Source organism: Heliconius melpomene, chromosome 19 (assembly GCF_056956725.1).
Source record: "Heliconius melpomene rosina isolate 202511_hmr_F chromosome 19, ASM5695672v1, whole genome shotgun sequence".
Taxonomy (NCBI): domain Eukaryota; kingdom Metazoa; phylum Arthropoda; class Insecta; order Lepidoptera; family Nymphalidae; genus Heliconius; species Heliconius melpomene.
The window spans coordinates 1788394-1811749 of NC_140407.1; the positions used below are offsets into that span (position 1 = coordinate 1788394).

General features: G+C 29.9%; 3 protein-coding genes across 6 annotated transcripts; 2 read left to right on the plus strand and 1 right to left on the minus strand.

The window, feature by feature from the left end:
* The first annotated feature begins 277 nt into the window (after positions 1–277).
* RhoBTB (Rho-related BTB domain containing) lies at positions 278–18003 on the plus strand. 4 transcript variants are annotated; one of them, XM_085202925.1, is made up of 21 exons: positions 278–524; positions 594–685; positions 2372–2554; positions 3464–3567; positions 4164–4247; positions 5056–5169; positions 5482–5689; positions 6327–6419; positions 6644–6799; positions 7238–7323; positions 7602–7728; positions 7921–8058; positions 8947–8970; positions 9467–9580; positions 9942–10112; positions 10553–10740; positions 11216–11273; positions 11589–11722; positions 11877–11998; positions 12422–12521; positions 13458–18003. In XM_085202925.1, the coding sequence occupies exons 3-20, from the start codon at positions 2375–2377 to the stop codon at positions 12502–12504; spliced, it is 2184 nt and encodes a 727-aa protein (XP_085059051.1). In that variant the 5' UTR covers positions 278–524; positions 594–685; positions 2372–2374; the 3' UTR covers positions 12505–12521; positions 13458–18003. The 4 variants fall into 4 exon arrangements, with proteins under 4 accessions (XP_085059051.1, XP_085059054.1, XP_085059052.1 ...); XM_085202926.1 differs by lacking the exons at positions 278–524; positions 594–685 and adding an exon at positions 1048–1236; XM_085202927.1 differs by lacking the exons at positions 278–524; positions 594–685 and adding an exon at positions 1565–1719.
* An 802-nt stretch (positions 18004–18805) lies between these two features.
* On the minus strand, positions 18806–20292 carry NHP2 (NHP2 ribonucleoprotein). The gene is made up of 2 exons (XM_085202929.1): positions 19933–20292; positions 18806–19630 (listed from the first exon to the last, which is right to left on the minus strand). Exons 1-2 carry the CDS (start codon positions 20169–20171, stop codon positions 19399–19401), a joined length of 471 nt encoding a protein of 156 aa, XP_085059055.1. The 5' UTR covers positions 20172–20292; the 3' UTR covers positions 18806–19398.
* A 254-nt stretch (positions 20293–20546) lies between these two features.
* LOC146528267 (ADP-ribosylation factor-like protein 3) lies at positions 20547–22393 on the plus strand. Its single transcript, XM_085203236.1, has 5 exons — positions 20547–20687; positions 20764–21024; positions 21310–21442; positions 21723–21826; positions 22047–22393. The coding sequence occupies exons 1-5, from the start codon at positions 20685–20687 to the stop codon at positions 22089–22091; spliced, it is 546 nt and encodes a 181-aa protein (XP_085059362.1). The 5' UTR covers positions 20547–20684; the 3' UTR covers positions 22092–22393.
* Positions 22394–23356: the final 963 nt, after the last annotated feature.

Here is a 23356-nt window from a genome sequence, read left to right on the forward strand (position 1 = left end):
GATAAGTGGTACATTAAAAAACAAAATTACATTTTTTGATATATTTGCTCTATTGGAAAATCAGGCGCATGTTTTCCGAAATAAAAATAACACCATGTTTGCTTCTATCATAGTACCTAATATGTAAGAACTACTATAAACTGTTCTATCAATATCCCTGAGTGTTTATTTAACATTGAATAACATGACTTTGTTAAGTTAGTACAGTGAATAGCATCTTTAAATTGAACGCACCCCGAGTTCTAATAAGGATGTCATCTGTTGAGAGAGAAATCACCTGAGAACTATAATAGAGGGGTATTGACCACCAAACAAAAGTTGTTGAATAAATCAATTTAAACATTAAAACAAACGAGCCTATCTAAAGTTCAATGACTGGCTGGAAATTGTCAATATAAAATAATAAAATATGCTCACTCAGCCTGCTTGCGGATCTGCGCAGGGTGTTCATTCATAAAACATGCGCAGAACACTGCATTGCTACAAAATCAACTTCACTCTGTAGACGATCGGGATAGCAATAGGTGATATTAACATTAATATTTAAATTATTAGTGATGCCAATGCGTTAATACGTTCGTTACATGTTTTAGTGAGCAATACTTACAAAAATGTTCAGATGATCTTAACGACGTTTATGCGTGAATATTAGTGTGTGGACCAATTCAGAATCGTTGAAGAAACTGTAAGTGAATTATATATTTTTTATATCTGAATTTATTTTTGTGCGATTGGGATTTACTTAGAATTGTGAATTTTGATGTGATAAATAACATATATATATATAATAAAAGTGAAAATTTTCCTAAAATGTAGCAGTCATGATTTTCCAAAGTGTTTTTAAATTAATATTTCTATTGTCACTAACATTCATTCTGAATTTGCAAAAGAATAAATGTATCTCTTAATTATTTTATAAAAGTTTACATAAATATAGATTTGTACGGTACCCCATTCTTAAATTTATACAACTTCTTAAAATGGCGTGAAAATGAACGCATTATTTTAAATCTGTGATATGTGATCGCGCCTTTTAATTGTCAAAATTACCAGCTGTTTAAGAAATGTGAAGTTATTATTGTTTATACTTATTTGACGGCTTGATTAAGAAATTATTTAGGACTATTTAATTAACATTATGTTAATAGTTTTTATTGTGTGTAGATTTTAAATAAACAATTTTTAGTATGTCTATGTATAATTATTATAAATATTTAAAATATTCACCATTAACAGGTCACTTTAAAAATGTTGTAATTTAATTAAAAAATATAAAAACAATTTATAATTATTGATAAAATAAATATAAATAATTCTATTTATATATATATTATTCTATTTATTATAATTTTGGGTCATAGTTAATGAAGTAAGAGTAATTTTGATAAATAATCTTGTATAAAACAGTTTTGTTATTTTTTACTTATTAAAACTCACTGTCAGAACATGTGAGTTTTCAGTTCAATCCCCTCTTAGGGGAAAGCTGTGTTTAAATTACAAACATAAATTTATGCTTTTTATTTAATGTTGAAAAATGGCAATAACAAGAAGCCTAATAATCAATACATCATTTAATATCAGTTAATGATGCAATGTATCTGTTGTATAAACTGTTGCTTATGTTTTAATTCTATACTGTTTATTTAGTTTGACAATTGAATTTGTTTCAACTTTAGCAATATTTAGAGCTATTATGATTCATAATGCCAAGACAAAAATGTTAGTAATTACAACTCTTGTTTATGTATTCTATATTTTTAAATAATAATAACTTAGAATTTTTTTACTTAATAGGCAGTGTGTCTTGTGAATCGCAGTGAATATGCAATATCACTATGTATATTGCATATTCACTCCGATTCATAAGACACAGTTCCTATTAAGACACTTCCATTTCCCACTTAATATTTTATTACTAAAATTTGAAGATATTAATTATTAGTACTTATTTGCAAAAGATAGCCTAAATACCTTTTTAATTATTTATTTAATGATTATCATAATTATTTTAATGTATTGAAAATAGTAAAAATGGTCTTTCAGTTTGCATTTTTGGATTAATTTTCATATGTGTAATTTGTTGTATTATTTTCTTTTCCTCATTCTGATAACGACAAAGTACCGTTTTATCCACCCAACATGCAATTTCTTGGAAATTGGGCCTAAAATTGGGTGACTTTTAAAAGTTGACAAATTTAAATTTTGTGAGTGACACTTATTTAGAATGAACAACAAAAAATAAAAGTGTTGTGTTTGTGGTTCTGACAGACGGAGAACTAAGTGATTTTATAAGAGTTCCCTGTTTTAGAGGTATGGAACTCTAAAAGTCCGACAGAGTTTATATTATAAATAATTAAACATACTTCTGCAGAAAATGGACAACGAACAGCCACACCAGGAGCTGGTCAAATGCGTGGTAGTGGGCGACACGGCGGTTGGCAAGACGCGCTTGATATGCGCTCGCGCGTGCAACAAGCACGTGTCGCTGTCTCAGCTGATGACCACGCATGTGCCCACCGTGTGGGCGATAGATCAGTATAGAATTTATAAGGATGTGAGTTTGATTGTTTAGAGGATTCGTTATAAATACGTTTTTGCTTGAGTTTAATGTGTGGACAGGTTGATGACAGTAGCGAAAGAGGTATGCAGAGAGTGTGGCGTTTGGCGCTCCGTTCTCTGGATACTCCGCTAGGGATCAAGCGTGAAGCTAATAAATTAACATTGACTTGACAATAATTAAAAGCTATTTAAAATTAAAACTATCATACTGATGTTACCTGCTATCACTGATACTGATGTTACCTGCTAATGTGGTGGTTGAGAGTGCATTCAAAGGAATGTATTTTTTCTGTAATATTTAAGTTTAGATGGTCTGATTTTGCCATATTATCTTAGACAAACCGTAGCTTTGGACCGCGAACTAAAACTTGGAATAGACTGAATATGGATCATAACACTAAACTGTATCTGCTTATATTATGCATAATGCGGATTATACGTAACTAAGAAACATAAGTATTTCTTGTTTACTGTAATATTTGTTGTGTTTCCTAGGGTTTAGAAGCTAACCAACTAATAGCACTGCTCTATCCTTTGCCTTTAGTCAATAGTTGACGAGCATAAACTATTAAGAAAAATTAATATTAAGTGTTTAACAATTTAAACATAGCAACATTTTTGACGCCATGGTGGCGCAGTTAGCTGTGGATTCAATTCCTACTCACGGTAATGAATTAGGTATTTAATATATTAATATGCTCGCTCTAATAGTAATAAGACAAAGTGCCGCGTAGAGTCCCACCGCCCAACATGCAATGTTTTGGAAATTGGACGAAAAGTGGAAAACGGTGTGTCCTACCACTAGATTCCCTCTGCCTTCCTTAATGTATGCGGAATACAGGTTGTAGTTAAGAATAAAATAGTAGTAATAGTATATTAAAATATTATAAGTAATTGTTTCAAGGTGTTAGAACGATCATGGGAGGTCGTAGACGGGGTAAATGTCTCGCTAAGACTGTGGGACACGTTCGGAGATCACGAAAAAGACAGGAGATTTGCATATGGAAGGTAACAGTAATAGTATTTTTTTTTACTAAGATTTAAATGATTTTGTTTAGTTATTTGACTGATTAAACAAGATAAATTTAATTATAATATTTATGGTAATAATATCAATAAGTTACTTAAATAAGTATTAGGATTTTTAGTGATTAAAAAGACTTATATATTTTTTTCTATTTGGTATTTGGTACTCAATAATGTTGTTAAATATAAAGCTTTAGACAAAAGCAACTCAACTTCAACCTGCTCTTTTGGAATCGATTAACATAGAATGATCAATTTCATAAAAAGCCGTCTAAAATACCTTAAGAAAGGGCGAAGTAATCTCATTATTGACGACGACTTCAGTCTGTGGCTCTATCTGAAATTTATTGAAAACAATAAAATTTATTGGTACTAATATTTCATATTAATAATTTGTTATTAATCAACACTAAAAAAATAATTCATATTCATTCTTAAGCCTTAAATATTTTCCAAATAACCACAAATAAGATTTACAATAGCAAATATACAAAAAAGGTGTCCATTATAACACATATTATTATAGATATTATTACATAATTCTATCGTAACCCAGCACTTGTACGGTGTTATTTCAGATCTGACGTCGTGTTGTTGTGTTTCTCGATAACTAATCCTATATCATTGAGGAACTGCGGTGCCATGTGGTATCCTGAAATACGGTAAGTTCTCTCTCTTAACCTATTTTATTAATATATTTCACTTCCGTCAAAGATCTCGGTCTTTTGCTTCCGCGAGGACACTGCTCCGACCGATTATTGATTAATTAATTATTAATATTATAAATGTGAAAGTTTATGAGATGTATTGATGTTTGTTCCACTTCAGGTAAAATCTACCGAACGGATTTAGATTAAATTCTACAGTAATATGGCTTATACAATTACATATAGGCTTCAATTTATGTAAACATTTTGTATAATTTAGCTATAATATAACAATTAGATTAAGCGGGCGAAGCCGCGTTTGAATCACTATTTGTTAATAGTTTAGAATGTTGTGTACGGCTTTGATCGTCGTAGGTTCGATTTATATATCAATTTCATTATACAAACTAGTAAAAGACAAATTTCTTTATATGATTTTATTATGCATCTATGTGTAAATTCTTAGTGCGCCCAACTGTGCATCCTGGTTGAAAATTAATTAAAATCAAACAAAACTTGTCTTGAAAATATTGTTACAATAAAAGACGATTTTTCTAATAGGCAGTCAGATATTCTGTTGCCGGAAACTAGTGCTCAATTTTACATTACAGCATGAAGGATAATGAGCGAAATTACTATCTATATGAGATTTAATATCTTTCACCATTTTTATAGGGTACTTTAGGAATAAGAGTTGTTTGGCCTATCAAACTGCTATATTATATGCCTCCATACTGTTTAAATATACATTATAACATATAAGTCAAACAAACCTACTTAAATTAAAAATATGTCTCAAAAAATATTTTTTTTATTTTTATAGACGATTTTGCCCAAACACACCGATTTTACTTGTGGGATGTAAAAACGATCTCCGTTATATGTACAGAGATGAGACATATTTGAATTATTGTAAAGACAGGAGTCCTTTTATAAGGTAAGACTTAATTTGTGTTTAACATTTACTACTGGAGACTAACTTTTATTACTCGAGAGTATTTATAAACACAATAAAATTTATTTAAAATATGTAATCTTGGAAAACTAACCTAAATTATTTAATAAGTAATGATTTAATTGGTTAAGCATTTTAAAATTTGAGATGCAAATATATTATGAACATATAAGGCAGTACAAAGTGTCTTAATCCCCATTCATTTTATTTAGAAAATGGATTCTTTTTTTTTGGATTTTCTTATGTAGAGTAAATGACTAATTTTGAAAATAAACATTTATTTTCACATCAAAGAGCACCAAGGAAAAGCGACCTAGTAATGCCTGACCAAGGTCGCGCCCTAGCGCACGAGTTCGGTATATATTACTATGAAACATCAGTGTTTACATATTACGGAGTGAATGAAGTATTTGAAAATGCCATACGAGCTGCTTTGATCGCGAGACGACAGCAAAGATTCTGGATGACGAACTTAAAAAGAGTTCAAAGGCCGTTGTTGCAGGTGAATGAAATCATTCATTCATCATTCATCTATTCACTCATCAATTATTTATTAATTCATTTTTCATTCAATCATTCCGTCATTTACTCATTAGTTGTAATGGTTAATATGGTTTTAACGATTTTGCTTATATTACTATAAAGTATCACTATTTCCGTACTATGGATTGAATTAAGTATTTGAAAATGCCATTCGAGCTGCTTTGCTTGTGACAACACAGAAAAGATTCCGGATGACAAATCTAAGACGAGTTCAAAAGCCATCGTTAGTGGCATATAAAATTATTCATTCATCAATCACTAATCAATTAACAATTGTTTTCGTTTTTTATGCATGTATCCTATTATTTATTCATTCGTCTTAAAATGTTGCCACACTTAAAACGAGTCCAAAGTCCATTATTATAGGTGGATAAAATTATTTCACTGATTCATCCATTCACTTATCAATTAATCGTTCGTTCTTCCATTGGTTCATATTAAATTTACTATTAATAAGTTATTCCTTCATATATATTGGGTACATATTTGCATTTTTGTTGTTTAAAGATGCGGCTTTGGCGAAAATAAAAAATACGTATGAAAATGCTTCTTTATAACAAAATGAATAAATAATAATATCGAAGTTATTGTTTTAGGCTCCTTTCCGACCTCCAAGACCTTTAGAACCCGACGTGGTGGTTGCAAATAGTGCTTTATTAGACAACATGGCCGTTTTACTGCGTCAACAGGTAAATAATAAATACATTTAATTAATTAGTTTAATACTAACAGTTGAGACTGTCGCGGCGTAGTGGAATAGTGGCTGACTGAAAACGTGATGGTTTTAGGTTCGATTTCCACTCGAGTGAATGAATTATTTTCTCACTCTGGTTAGAAAACAAAGCGCTGCTGTGCGATTTAGTAATTATATTTCTTTATTACTTCTTATAAGAGTTACATATATATTTTTTAGTATTTCACGGATATGGTTATAATATGCGGCGCCAAAGGTTTCCCCGTGCACAGATTCGTAATGGCGGCCGCGTGCGAGGCGTTCCACAGATTGTTGACAACAGATTGCGTCAGTTTGTCCGCTGAATTGGCTCGAAGTTCCAGTGAGAGTAGTATGGTGAGAATATAATTATTATAATAAGCTTTATTTGAGGCGGTATTTAAGAAGAAATATTTAATATTTTCATTTCTTCTATCTGGAAACGAGGCAAAGGCTATCCTTGTGCTATGCTATCATTATGTTTGGCAACTCAACACACAATGCCTCAATAATTCGGCGGGAAATAGGGAATGGAAGTGTCTTATTGGGGAATGGAATGTCTCAACACATGGTTCCCAGGTTCCCCTCTGGCCTTCTCTGAAAGTAAAACTTCAGACTATGCTGTATCGGAACAAAATAATAGGTAAATTGATCTACACTATCACCCGTTTAGATTTGTCTATTAACTGCCAATTACCCTGTATATATCAGTACATTTTTATTAATTAATAATTTTGAAAGTCCTTATAAAGGAATGTCTGTATAGAGAGATCTAATTTCAATAAAATATTTAAGGTAAGCAGCATGGGGGAGGCGACTGCAGGAGATTTTAATGAAGACACTGAATATCTTATCAGACAAGATCAGGCTAAACAAATGAAGTAAGTAATTATCACTTTATTTTCACCAGCAACTTCGCCCTCTTGTTCAATTGATCGGAATGACTAAGAACAATCAGTAGGTACAGTGGTTTACATAGACACGAAGAATTTTAATAGCCAGTATAGCCTTCTTCGATGGATGGACTCAAAAATATTTTTTGAATTCGAATCGGTCGCGGTAGTTCCTAAGATTAGCTCGTTTAACTAAAGAAACGATTTAGCTTTATAATATTAGTACAGACTTATATATTTAGTTTCAATGTAATTTTAATTTTCAGAGTACTAGATCACATAAAACGCCGCTCTTCATGTCAAATTTTACCACTAAGCGACAGTTGTAAGAAACCGCCGGACTTATACAGAGAAGTCAATCATCCAGCGATTATTTCTATAAGAGTTGTTAAAGTAAGTACTTAATTTATAACAGAATCTAGTTTTGTGATACTTTGTAGGATAATTATATAAGCCTACGTTCGTACGTAAAAAAAATTGAGTTAACATTGTCTTACAAAAGCAGGGACATAAAAAACCAACCCCCGAGTGGCAATCGAACTCTATAATATATATAGGTTTTCAACATAAATATTTCATTTACAGTGTGACAAAATCCAACACGCGACATCAAGAACACAGACTATAGTAACAATGAGTAAGCTAATATCACAAAATGTGATGCAGGAAATTATTAACTTTGCGTACACGGGCGTTATAGATGCAACCGCGTTTAAACAACAGGTGAGTATTTTCTTATATAAGGCTTTATAGCTTATCGTCTTCGCCTATTAAATTTTGGATGTTATTGCGATGTGTGATTTGCATATATTATCTGTGGTGACAGTGACATGTGTCAAATTGACTAGTTATGTGAAATTTAAATTTTCTTTCGAATTTACAGTGTCTATCTATGATCATTGACACTAATACTATTTGTATAATGAATTAAATAATATATAATTGTTAATGTTTCTTAAATATAAAATATTTTGAATATGTAACAATAAAGAATAATTATCAGGGACTTAGCAGTCACTTCCAAATAAACTTCTTTCCATAAAAAAATGCCTGAAGATTAATTAAATATGTTATGTATTACTTCTTTAATCATCAGAGAATTTGACCGCAGTCGTTGCGCAGGGACACAAGCGTGCGACTATAAACGCGATAGGTTGTGGGTTCAATTCCCACTCGAGGCAACGAAATATTTAATATTTTCATTTCTTCGCTCTGGTAATGAGTCAAACGAGGCGCGACGTGCAATGCCTCCAGAATTGGGCGGAAAGTGGAAGTGTCTTAACACTAGGTACAACAGCTTAAAAATATCCAGTATTATAATAAAAGTATTTCCTGAAAAATGTCAAATTCTATTACGCGCACCTGTATTTCAATCATTAATATGATAATCACAATATAATCCAAAACTTAGCTTTATTTATATTTAAATAATATATTATTAATAACTTAAATATCCTTCGCTTCTATATAGCTTCTAGAAGTTTCTAATCTATACCCCTATTGCTATATCTTAATCTATTATTATTATTATTAATATTTTATAATGTAACAATTATAATATTAAATTTAATAAAAAAATATATAATAATAAATGAATAATGTGTTCTGCAGTCCGCTGCGATTGGATTACTACTGGTAAATGTCATACTAATAAATAATTCATAAATCATAATTATTAATTTTCCATCATTATTTTAATTATTATTATTTATTAATGAAACATTTAATATTGTATATAATTTTTTTATATATATATATCGTATTTGCCCACGAAAGCCTTTCTTCATTGCACCTATCTTTTATTATTATTGTTACTAATATGTAATGTTATTTTTTAAATTATTGTAAACTGCGCACGCGCGTTCTATCGATTCATGTTTCATCACTTTTATTGTATATGTAATTATTAATATTTATTGAATTTTTTTAGAATGAATAAATTTGAATCTTTGCCAGAAAATAAAACATATTTTCTTATTTTTATTGCATATTCGAAATAACAATTATAAAACTGAATTGAACTAAACTATTTTTCCTATTTTTTTGTTATGTTTATATGAAACAACTATAACAGTCATTTATTTTTTTGTAGGATTTTTTTTATTATTTTATTAATAACAATATTTTACAGGAAATACGTCAAGCGGCAGAATTACTTGGTTTCCATGAATTGACAAAATTAAGTCAGTTCATACTTGACCAGCATTTGCTCTTCGATAAAGGATTTATGCATCAGTTTCATTCGGTATGTTTTATTTAATTATTTTTAGCATCACACTGTGTCCCGTACATAGCAGAGTAGGCAGAGGGGTCCGTTCCCATTAAGATATTTCTGTTTCCCACTTTCCGCCGAATTTTCGAGGCATTGTGTTACCAAAGCGAGGAATAAACATATTAAATATTTCATTTTCTAGAGTGGGAATTGAACCCACAACCTCGTGTCGCGTTAGCGTCAATAAATAGTGGTATTTTTTACAGCCAGATAGCCAAAAGTATATGTTGGTCTATTTGTCTCTACAGATATTACATCCATAACATCATCGTACGCTCCTATACCTCGTTTTTTTCATAAAAAAAAACTTAAAATAATCCGTCTCTCTTTGCAGCCGTTTCCACAACGCCTGCGCGACATGTACGTGGAACACAACCTTTTCTCGGACGTGACATTCGACCTGGACGACGGCATGCAGCACGCGCACCGCGCCATGCTCATGGCCCGCTGCGACCCCATGAAGCCCATGTTCCAGGGGCACTTCAGGGAGAGCACGTCCCGCGTGGTGAGACTTGTGTACTAGAGTACGGCCGACGGGTCGAGGCCGCCATGAAGTTATATGTGGCCGCGCAGATTTGATTTTAGGATTAATCTTACGTCGCTTGGTCACACCACCTCGACTATACTGTACATGTAGTTTGATTGTTTGTTTTTATTTATTTCAATATAATATCATCTGCTTATAACATGAACTTAAAACTATTATAATATTTTATTTTGCACTCTCATTCTATATCCCGCATATTACAGGTTATGCGTATTTTTAAGATATGTATATGAGTGGCGAAATTCAACGTCGTGCTGTATCTTGTTACCAGAATAAGAAAATGAAAATAATTTGTTCCCCCAACATCGAACACACGACGCCCGAACTATATACTATATATGCAAACAAATATATCCCAAAATGTAAACAAAAATATGAATACATAACCTTTCTTTCAGATATCATTCCCAGGTGTAAAAATGTACGCATTCCACATATTCCTATGCTACATATACTCAGATAAAATATCCGCCGTGGAGCCGAGTAGGTGTTTAGAGCTTCTAGAACTGGCAAATAGACTGTGTATGAACAGACTGGTCAATTTGGTGGAAGCCAGGGTCATCGATACTCTACAGCATCAAGATAGGTGAGAATTTAGGTATTTTTGTTTTCTAGGGTAGGCTTGCAGTGTGGTCTTTTGGAATCGGGCCAAAATATACTTTTTTTACGTTACACTATATCCTCTATATGGCAGAATAGGCAGAGGGAGTGTTAGTGTTAAGACATTTCGTTCTCCACTTTCTGCCCAATTTTCGACAATTACATTATGTGTCGATTAGTGGAACTAAACACCACACTTTGTATGGTTACCAGAACGAGTAAATGACATTATTTTCAGTCCCCCGAGTGGAAATCGATCCCATATTCCTCGTGTTTATAGTCATATATTATTCCTTAGTATCATAAAACAATATGGTATAGAAATAGACGTAAATATCTAAAGTACGAAACATTTTGTGTCTGAACCATTTTCACGTTACATATGTGATACGATCACTAAAGAAAAATATGTAAATTATATTGGATTTTTGTAGATTAAGAGCCTTAATTAAACTTTTCAGACTGGGTGAAGATGACCAAGTTGTAGAGATAGCACTATCGTTGCTGGAACCTGTTAAAGTAAGCATAAAAAACATAAATACTATTTTTTATAGATCGTTACAAAAAAATATTTTATTTATCCTCCTTCTTTATAACTTGGACGCCATTATGGCGTAGAGGTGTACAGGATGAAGACATTTGTATAGATTGTAAACAGGATGGTTGACATGTGATCACATGTGTAAATATATAATCACATGCGCGGATGTGTGAATATGTGTGGATGGGCGATCATATGTGCGGATGTGTTAGCATGAAGGTGCAAAAGAAATGTTCTGCTCATATCTATCGCTAATTTCCTCTTCGTGTTCTAATGCTTTTGTCTATACACAGCTACACAACGCACACAACCTGTCGGAGTGGTGCACGTGGCGGCTGTGCGGCGCCTACGACCGCGTGTGCCGCGCGCGCCACCTCAGTGCCGCCTCGCGCGACTACCTCGCCGACAACCGCTGGCCGCCCGTGTGGTGAGTGCAGGGGGGGGGGGGATATAGCATATAACTCAAGGTGTAAGCGTTCCCAAATTTAATTGTACTTAATAAGATGTGTTTAGGGGGTAAAAGACATTTGGATGTGTGTTTTACATGTTAACAATAAATTAAAGTATTTTATTTTTCTCAGGTATGTTAAAGAATTCGACTACTATCAAAAGTGTGTGACGGAACAAACCAAAGAGCAGAAGGAGATCAGACCTAATACTTCATTGCAAGCGAGCCAGCAAACCGGATGCTTATGTTTTTCTAGTGAGTATTCATCTTTTATATTATTAATCTAAATCTTAAATTAATTTTTAAAAAATTTAAGGAATCCGTTTGAATTAAGGAATGTTTATAATATTTGTAGTTTATCTTTTCCTAATAATAAAAAAGTTCCTCGTACCTATCGTTCCATATCATCATAACTCATTAAAACTTTGCATTTGTCTGAAATTATCTGAAACAAGATTCGGTTGCGGACAGTTCTTTATTTCGGATAACGGATAATTGCGGTTACAGTTTCTTTTGATTTTTAAATAACATTTAAGAAAGGAACACTGATGAAACTTTGTATTAAATATAGCGTCCAAATTCATATTCGATTTTTTGACAAAAGAGTAATATAAAATAAATTATTTTAAACTTAAAAATTAATTGTTGTTATAATGAATATATAATGCTACTTGTCAGGCAAAGTGCGTCGCGAGAGCGTTCCGGCGGACGCGACGACGGCGCTGTGCCGCACCGAGCCGCAGCAGCCGCCGCCGCTCTGACATCTGCCTTACTGGAGGTAATGGCAACATGTATACACACACACACTTAAATTTATAAACTCGCTAAATCAGGCCATTAAAAAAAAATATAAACTCATATATTACAAAAAATAAATGAAAAATGCATAACAACGATACTAATAATACTAATAATATGATACTAATAATACGATACGAGCGCGAGATTCTCTGCGAGATGTTTTCAAAGATGCAGGTATTCTTACAGTTGCTTCCCAATTTATATACTATAATATTCTCTTTGTCCGACAAAATATACATTGGCATAGTAAACATAGTGACAATCATACGATAGAAACGAGAAATAAAGATAAGATTATTACTCCAAGTTTTCGCCTCCAAAAAGTTAATAAATCTTTTATGGGTCTGAGCATACGTGTATATAATAAAATTCTACAGTGTATTCTAGATTTGCCACTTCCAAAATTTAAAATATCAGTAAAAAAAATTCTAACAAGTAAAGCTTATTACACTGTTCAAGAATACTTAGAGGACAAACATGTATGGAATTAATGTCTATTGATTGTAATGCAGAATAGCTGCCAGCTAATGTAACAGATTGTGATTGTACCATTGATTTTGAAAAGAGCAACTGTTGAGTTTCTTGCCGGCTCTTCTCAGCAGAACTGCCTTCCGAACCGGTGGTAGCTTTTTGTTCATATGTTCATTCGACGATTCAAAAGTGCTTATTATAAGTTTATTTGAATAAAGAATATTTTGAATTTGAATTTGAATTATATTAACACAAAAAATATACAACTAGACATGTAAAAATGTACATCTAGAGTTTCGATACTGAATACACAATGTCTCTAAAATTGAACGGTGTGTGAGGAACGGAGTGTCTTTACACTAGGTGCCCTCTACCCACCTGCTGTGTGTAACGTAAAGCTGGAAAAAAAATAATTTAGTGGAATATTATTATATAATTTCAGATCGCTACGATTCGCGGTTCTCCTGCCCGTGTCAATGTGCTTCATGAGTACAATACTGACTATACTCGTACTGTTCCATATTTACACTTGAACGTGTATTTGTAAAGCAATTACATATAAAACATTAACTAACGAGCACAATCTCTTAAATATACTTGTTATTATATGTCCTTGTTTTTGTCACATTCGTTTATTATCTATGGTGTTTTAATTTTATATTTAATCAGTTATGTTATTATACAGTTATGGTTATTTTGTTTTTATTAAAAAAAAATAATAATAGATACTCCTGTTAAACATCCAATATATTTCAATTCATGATATTTATAAAATGCCACCTTTAAAAAGATTCTTTACAGGTTAGCTATATTTATGTATAGATTATATTCCACCATTATTTAATAAACCAATGTGATAAATTGGTTTGGAAATTGTATCCAACAAATGGCGAAAAAAATATGTCTGAGAGCAAGATTGACTCCATATTACGTATATTTTCGATTTTATTACATAAGCTAGTATTATTACATGTTATATATAAATTGTATTTTTTCTACGTATTATAGTTTATTACTTCTGTTTATATATTTTTTTTGTGAATGATAGAAATTGTAATAAAATGATAGAATTGGGCAGTAATTAATAAATCATTTTATTAAGTAAAATTTTAACAAATATTAGCATATTTTACATTTGGATATTTGCATTAGAATTTTTGCTTTATTAATTACTTGCTTATATTTATAATGATAGATAATATTTTCTGCTGGAAGAAAAATTAGTAATGAGTCACACCAACGTTTTTTGTTATTAGCATATCTAAAAAATAGGTAGTTTGAGATGGAGAAAAATGATTTTATTTGTTTTCTTGTTGTGTTTATTTGTTTTCAAAAATGACTGAAATAGTGAACGTTAAAAGACAACCTTCAAGCAAAATACGACCGCGAAAAAAAATATCATTATTTGCACGAGTTCGCGCAATTGCAGTAAAATTTCTAGTAATATTTTTATGTATTGGTGTGACTTACAGTGGGAGTTATTATTATTTTATTAAAACCTGAAATAAAATGGTCATGTAACTTTTTCAATATTTTATATTATATGATGATAAGCTTAACATTATAATATATTGCTTCGTAATAATATGTATGTAATGTTAATTTAAAATGATGTCGTAGTAAGTAATGTGACCGAATTTTAAAATAGTCATGCACTATTTGCTATATGTAATAAATACCTCACGTTCAAACTAAATAATTTATTAAAAAATATTTTCTTTAATAAAAAAATATAAAAGTTACAGTTCAAACAACATTCATATTAAATATGGCTGCATAAGCCTTAATTCTTGCCTATACACAAATAATTTTCTGAAATATTTCGATGGCACTATTTTAAATCTACATTTGTCCCGTATAACGTTATACACTACATAGAAATTAAATTTAAATTGAAACATATTTACACAATTCATATTTTTATATGCCATATTTCATTCATAGATTGTAAATTTGAAATTACATTATGATTAAGTTTAAACATTTAATGAAAATTGTGTAAAATATTGTTTGCCATCTGTATAATAATCTCTTATAATATATATATATTTTTTAAATCAATGTTAATCTCAATATTTATTCTCTGTTATGTATTATTTTTTATATATTTATTTTATTTAAGTAGTACTGTCAAGCTATAAAAATATTTATGATAATAGTTGACTGTCCCATTATTCATTTTAGAATAAAAAAACGCAATACAGTTTAGTATATAAGATTTCTTATATTCAATTTTTACAATAATTATATACTTTTGTATGTGCTTGTACGTTTGAAGTAGATATATTTTGTAAATAAATATATTATTTCCATAAGTTGCTGTAAGCTGTAGCCGAGTAATGCAATGTGTAGTCTGTGATAGGTTAATATCAGATCTGTGATTAGAAAATTGTTAACATTTGGATACCAAAGAATTATTTTTTTAATCTGTGGTAACTAAGCAATATATTAAAAAAATGTCCTTACACAAGGACACGCAGATTAATATCGTCAGATAGACAACAAAATCCTATAAGAGTTCTGTTTTTTTTTCTTTTGGAGTATGATACTATACTAAATAATAACCATGACTAATTAAATTGAAAATTAAATACTTATAAAAATGAATCTTTTTTTATTTTATTATATTGTTAACATGATAGTCTTTAAAAACACAGTTTTTAAAAACGTTTAACTACCACAGATTGAAAATATTCGATGACGCTTGAGATTTGATTGTTAAAGTAATTATAATTTAGTGTATAAATTAGCTTTAAGTATATTATTGAATTATTTCTAAACTATATGTTATATTCTTTCTTGCATAATCGATTAATCGATTTTGACTTACTTTTGGATATTATATACACTTGTGTTCCAGTATTTCTGTTTTCTACACGCACAATGCTAAAATTTATCTATTACACAACTTTTCTTTCTTTTCTCCTATATCTTGAGCAATTATATAAAAAAATAAATACTTTTTACAAATTGTGTGCTGTAGGTGTAGAACGTCAGTAGAGCCGAATATCTAAATGGAATTTATCTATCTTTTATATTATTTAGAACTAGCACACTAAATATGGCGCTGTATATATTTATAAAATATTTCCAATGCTACCACTACTTTAGTAAAGTAGACTATTTTGTAAGTAAATTTATGACTTCTAAGAATTCGAAGTACAAAATCACAATTATCCTCTTTCGCTATAGATTTTTTAAAGCGTTGCACATTCTTAATTTATTGTTTACTTAATAAATAATGGAAATTTCGGTCGTGGCTAAGCGGTACAGAGTCTGACTGAGAACGCGACGGTTGTGAGATCGATTAGTACTCAGAGGAATGCGTTATTTTTATTTCTTCGCTCTGGTAATATGAGAAAGGGCGGCATTACATTCTGTCACTCAATATGCAATGCCTCAAAAATCCCCATGCGTCTGGGGAACAGTGTCTTAAGATTAGGTTCCCTCTGGCTACCTGTTATATGCGCCATACAGCGTGAACCTAAAAAAAAGTATTTTAATCTAAATATATTAATAATGTGCAATGTTTAAATTTACAATTCAATCACCATATAAATGCTGCGTAAAAACAAAAGTCTGTTCTATTTTCTTACACTTTATTGGGTAAAAAAAAATAAAAGTATGATCTCATTGACAGTGCACTGACAATCAGGGTTACTCATTAGGTTCGAGTTAGACGAAACCATATATTTTAAATGAATTTATTATAAACAGCTCAATATTGAATATAAAAAATCGCAATAAATATATCATATTAGCTGTATGTAGATTTATTATTTATTGTATTTTTTGCGTTCTTACTTTAATAAAAAGAAAAACGGAACCTTATTCCTTTATTTTATTATTCCTAAGATGGGAATTCTACTTGAATGATTAATTGAAATATAATTTTCGTGCACATATAACATAACTTAACGTCACTCTGACATTTGAAATTTCCCGCCATTAATGACAAATATTTTATTGATAAAAATATATATTACAATGTATGGTTTCGTTCACAGATTTCGAGTAGAATAGATGTCGTATATTTAATTATCATATTGGTTTAATTATAAAATCCTTTTAACCGTTAAGTATATGACAATATAATTTCTGTACCAAATTAACGGAACCGCCTCAAACTGTAAACAATAAAAGAAAATTATTATCTAATAATTTATTGATTTCAAACAAATTCACAAAAAGACAAATTGTTTGACATATATCAAAATATGAATAATTAAAAAAATATATTTGTGTATTTTTTTATAGCTACTGCCTATCCTGCTATGTGCGGGATACACCGTGAAGCTGATTTTTTTTTATTTTAAAATATAAAGGAACAAAATATATCTTTTAACTATTCAGCACTTAGCTTAAAAACGTTTTTAAACAATGTTCAATGAAAATACGATATCTATGCTACTCTAAATGTGTGATTTCGTTAGGGATTTTAAAAATTGCTTCAATTACTAGTATTAGATTCTGTAAAGGAATTTATTTCAGTGGATAATTAAATGATAGTCGTAAAAAAAAAGAAACACGGCCCTAAGTATTTAGGATGTGTTAGAAAGCACTAGTTCTATATTTTTATAAAACATATATTAAAAAAAGTAGTTGTGGTACTCGAACTTGCGCCTCCCAAAAACCGTCTAAGACGTGGGTTCAACGTGGTGGGACGTGGGACAGGCACGGGTTCAAATTCCGCTACGTCAAAATTTTTAAATGTTTTCTAAAAATATATTTCTATTCTTAGTGTGGAATAAGTTTAAACGATAAAGAGCACTAGTTCTAGTTATTACTTAAGCCCTAGTTGAGCACAAATTGTCCACTGGAATACAAGTTCTATGCTAATTTACTCCTTTAGCCTAGGCGCCCTAGTATTCTAGTGCATAATTAAAGTACCTAACGTATTTTGCCAATATTCACTGTCGGTCAGACAATCTGCCATTTTTTACGTACCCTTAGATTTTAATAAGTGTAATAAATCTATGTGTAATGGATCTTTTTTTGTTTTATTATAAACCATCTTTTTATTTAATAGTGTACCTTTTTCTTTATTAAAATACTAGCGGACCCGGACGCGGCTACGCCTGCTTGAAATATAAGAATATAATTTCTATAGAAATATAATTTCAATAGATGAAATGCTAAAAGTGACTATTATATTTATTTTCATAAGGATGAATATCAAAATGACGCGGTAACGAACGCGGTCGCGTAGCGACGACGGTTGTTATTAACATGGCAGAATAAATTGCATGTCAAATTAGAAAGTATTTTATTTTATTAGTATATATGTGTAATGTAATATTATATAGCCTATAGCACTTCTGAAGAATGCAGCTTTCATACAAAACAAAAACAAAGTAAAACGATCCAGTAGATCCAGAGATCTTAGCGTTCAAACAAACAAACAAACTCTTCCGCTTTATTATATTAGTATAGATTTAAAATTAGAAATTTATTAGAGATCAAAATCGAAATTTTGATTTCACCAAAAGCTGGCAAGTCTAAAATTCTAATAGAATTTCATAAAATTAAGTTTTTGGGATAGCTATTTGTTATATTATACTTGCATGCCATAAATTAAGGTCATTGCAAGCATGATGTTGTGGCCATAATAGAAAGAGCAGAACAGAACAGATGTTGTGAGTTCGATTTCCACTCAAGATAATGATTTATTTTTATTTTTCCACTCTTATATGTTGAAAAGTTGCAATGTAAAGTGCCACTCAGCAATCTATCTATGCTTAATGCAACTTAATTCAAGTTGAGCACATAGCAAAGAAATAAAAGTACAAATATAATTAATGTTGTTTTATTGACAATTCAGGAATGCCTCATAATAAAAATATTTTAGCACAAAACAGTTACAGTTTGTATATTTTAACTTGGCTTGCAATGATCAGTATATTCTTTGATACATCAAATACACTTCCTGGCCAGATACAAGGCAAAAGTATTCAACCTGTATTGTGATTGTTTTGTATTTATGTCAAACAAATTTCCACTTGAGATATAAGATTTATTCATTAATTATATTTTTATTTCCTCCCCAGATTTTTAGTTGATTTCCACCACTCAACATACAATATTTTAAAAACTGAGTGATGTATTCCCCATGCTGTGTCATTAATACTAAGTTCCCTTTCTCTCCAGCTATATGTGAGTGAAAATATAATTAATTAAGAAAGTTTGTAGTATTTGGTCAAGTAGTACATATTCCATATTTAGCTAAATACAATAAAAGCAGCCATATAGTAACTAATTATTCATTGCAAGTCTAGTATAAACTTTTAAATAACCTTGAAGATCATTCTTTTAAGCTTTTACATATTGTATTTTTTATCATTTTTTAAAGTATGTTGTCTTAACTTAAAATTAACTAAGCTACACTATAATGGATGACCCAATAGTTTAATTTCACTTTTAACTTCATCATACAAATCTTTGTAGTCTTCATGTTCTTTGACGAGTACCATGATGCATCCTCTCATGGTGCCCATAGCTGAGCCAATGTCTTTGCGACTTGGTGTGTAACAATATGGTACATCTTTTTCTTCGCAAACTCCTGGTAAATGGCACATGATTTCTATTGGAGATATGTCACCGGCAAACACTACAATGCTAAAAGCAATATAATAATATTTGTTTAGATATATCAGTTTTATTATTGATAATATATATTTTTTAAATATGACTTTTCATAATTATATTTTAAGTCTTTTTTACATAATAACACACTATTTGGAAAGGAATTTGAAGGCCTCAATATGAATTTGATAGTTTTTGTTGTTTGATTTTTTGGAAAGATTAATGAGGCCACATGTTTTTAAAAAGTTTTTTTTTAAAAAGAATAGTTTTATGTTAAATTTTGAATAATTGTCAATCAGACGTATATTTTATTTGATATAACCTCTAAAACTTACCCTTTTTCGCCTAGGCGTAACTGTTTCTGAACAATCTTTAGACCATTCCTGATGTAGTTCTTATGTCCACTGGACTTTTTTATAAGTTTATATATTTTTTTACTAAGCTTCTTGGGTGCCATGGGCTTAGCAATAACACTGCAATGGTCTACTTTGTCATCATAACTTTGAGGCTCTGATTTGATACTGACATCACCCTGTTCCTCTTGTTCTACGGGTTCCTGTTTCACTTTACCCATTTTAACTTTTAATAATATATATTTATTTTAATTTTAATAGTTGTTAGTTGTAAATAAAATCTAACCCCACGTGCAACAGCAAGTAAACAGCGTGCCGTAGCGTTCACAATTTGACGCGCAGTTTGACAAATTTGACATTGACACATGACTTTAGACAAGATGTATTTTTTTTTATCACGCAGAGTCAAAGCTTTTGAGGATAATTTATTAAAGGATTTTTAAACATTACACATTTAAATTAACACACCTATTTTTCAATATTACACATTTTTTTTATATATACAATTAATATTATTACTTAAATTTCTCTTGTCTTTATTTGTTTAAAAACCCTGATCAAAGAAATGTCAATATTAAATTATCAAGACATTACTCTCAACCGTTGTCATGGAAACGTTGTTAAGTCAACAAAAATTGAACGCTCAAATATTGTGCTAATTCATGTTTTAATTTATCTTACGATGTGTTATTGAGTAGGCTAACACAAGACATTTATCTAGTCAGTTATTAAATATGGTGAGTGATTATACTATAATTTTATCTATAAACTAAAGAAATAAATAAAATTACGCAAAAAATTTAATATTTTTAGGGTCTGTTAAGTATTCTTAAGAAATTACGGTCAGGGTCAGAGAGGGAGTTACGTTTACTTTTACTTGGCTTGGACAATGCGGGCAAAACTACGCTACTAAGGCAGCTAGCGGCTGAGGATATATCGCATGTTACTCCGACAGCCGGCTTCAATATAAAATCAGTTCTATCCAACGGTTTCAAATTAAATGTTTGGGATATAGGTGGCCAAAGAAAGATAAGGCCGTACTGGAGGAATTATTTTGAAAACACTGACATTTTGGTATGTTAAAAAATATGTAATATGTTATCTAGAGGTTTTACTATTATTGTAATAAATTAATTTCATATACAGTCATTTTGACTGTTTGAATTTATTTTCCCAAGTTAAGATTGAACCTGCATCCATGGCTTTTATAATCACAATCAGTACCACTGCACTTCTATGGCCTTATAAGTATAAATATAGAATTTAATTAAAACATGCCTTGCATATTAATTTTTTTGAAATACCTATATGAATTTAAAATTTCTTAATATTTTACTTTTTTCGTTTTTATAATTTCAGATATATGTAGTAGATTGTTCGGATCATCATAGACTTGAAGAGACAAGTTTAGAACTGGCAGAACTGCTACAAGATGAGAAGTTACGAGCTGTGCCTTTGTTAGTGTATGCAAATAAACAAGACTTGGCCGCAGGTAATATTTAATAAGCATAAAGAAATTAAATTAACTATATTAAAATTCATTTTCTACTTTTTGTATTGTTTGTGTATTCTTATAATTTTTAATTGTGCTCTCTAAAGTAATTTTTGTTAAAATTTTGTGTGAAATTTTGTGTGTGTAACACTCTTGTACCGAGTGCCACAACAGTGTCCATTTTTACTAAATGTAACATAATTATATAATAGATTATATATATTGATTATTGTTATTAATAAATGGTTATATAATAACAATTATCTGTAATAAATTACAGCTTTACCAGCAAGTGAAGTGGCTCAACACCTCGGCCTCCATTTAATTAGGGATCGCACTTGGCAGATACAGGCCTGTGTGGCCGTTGACGGCACTGGAGTGAAGGTAAAGTTGTCTTGCTTCATGCAATATGCAATAAATAGCAGGCAGAGGAAACCTAGTATTATGACATTCCATTTCCTATGCACCACCCAATTTTAAAGACATTGCTTGTTGATTGGCGAACTCAATGCTGCTGCGCTTATTTTAATTATAAAATGTATGTATGTTTCAAATTATAATTTTTACAAATCAAGGTTAATTTACAATTTTTTTCATGTTTCAGGAAGGCATGGAGTGGGTCTGTAAGAATATTCCTGCTAAGAAATAACACATATAAATCGTAATAATGCTAAAGTATATGAAAATGAACACCAATAAAAAGTGATTAAATTCAAAATTAAAAATACAGTAAATAAATTTAAAAATGCTATTCCATCCAACAATTGTATGGTTAAAATTGAAACTATTAGTTCAGTTTCAATTTTAATATATGATATATTTTGTTCTTTAATATATAATTTATAAAAATATTTTTTATATTGGCAAAAATTACACAAAAAAAAACAAGCAAATTTATAAAAATAAAAAAAAATATAAAGATATTATATTAATTATCCGTATTTAATGTTAATACAACGCACAATCTAGTCTTTAGTTTTTAATTGTATTACAAATTATATTTTGTTCCTGATGGACAATGGATCTCTTTTTTTTGTTATAATTCTTTATAGAATAAAAATTATGCTTTTTAATTTAATTGTTTTATTATTAAAAAATGATCAATATATTTCACTTATTATAACTCACTTTTCATAATTATTTAGAAATTCCTTCCAACTGTAATTATATAAATAAAACGCAATTGCAATATAAATCTCATTTTATTTATTTAAGTCATAAATGCCATATCTAAAACATAATTATATTATAAAATATTTACAAAGTAAAATGAAATTTAGACTTTTAAAAATTATAGAAATGATAGATAAAGTAAAAGATATTGCAAATTAATTGCAGAAATATTTTATTTATAGCACCATATCCAGCAAATAATTTCTAAATAATTAAAATCAGTCATACTTAATTATATATATTTTTTATTTTAATTATGTTGCTAATTAGTTATATGAAGGCATAAGGCTGAACAAACTCTGAAAATGATACTTTAAACTTGTGAAACTTTGAAACTTCATATAGATATTAAAATTTACAAGTTTTAAGCACTAATGTGTTGTATTTCTCTCAGTAAGTAAAAGTTATTAAAAAAAATATTTTATTATTTATCTCGTCTGTGTCTTTCCTCGTCTATATAATATGTATGCTACTTATAATTAGTAGTGTTTTTTAAAGTTATTTTTATTGATTTATAAAACTTATATTTAATTAAAACTCTAATTATTACAACAAAATATTATGCTTTAAGTAAATTAATTTTAATACATTCTTATATTAAATATATAATTTTATATTTAAAACATAATTTCTTTAATACTTTAAGGATTTACCTACTAACGTTTTTTTTACTACTTATTAAATAAAATCATTTTACTATAAAAAAATAGAATTCTAATAAAATGTAATACATATTTTGAA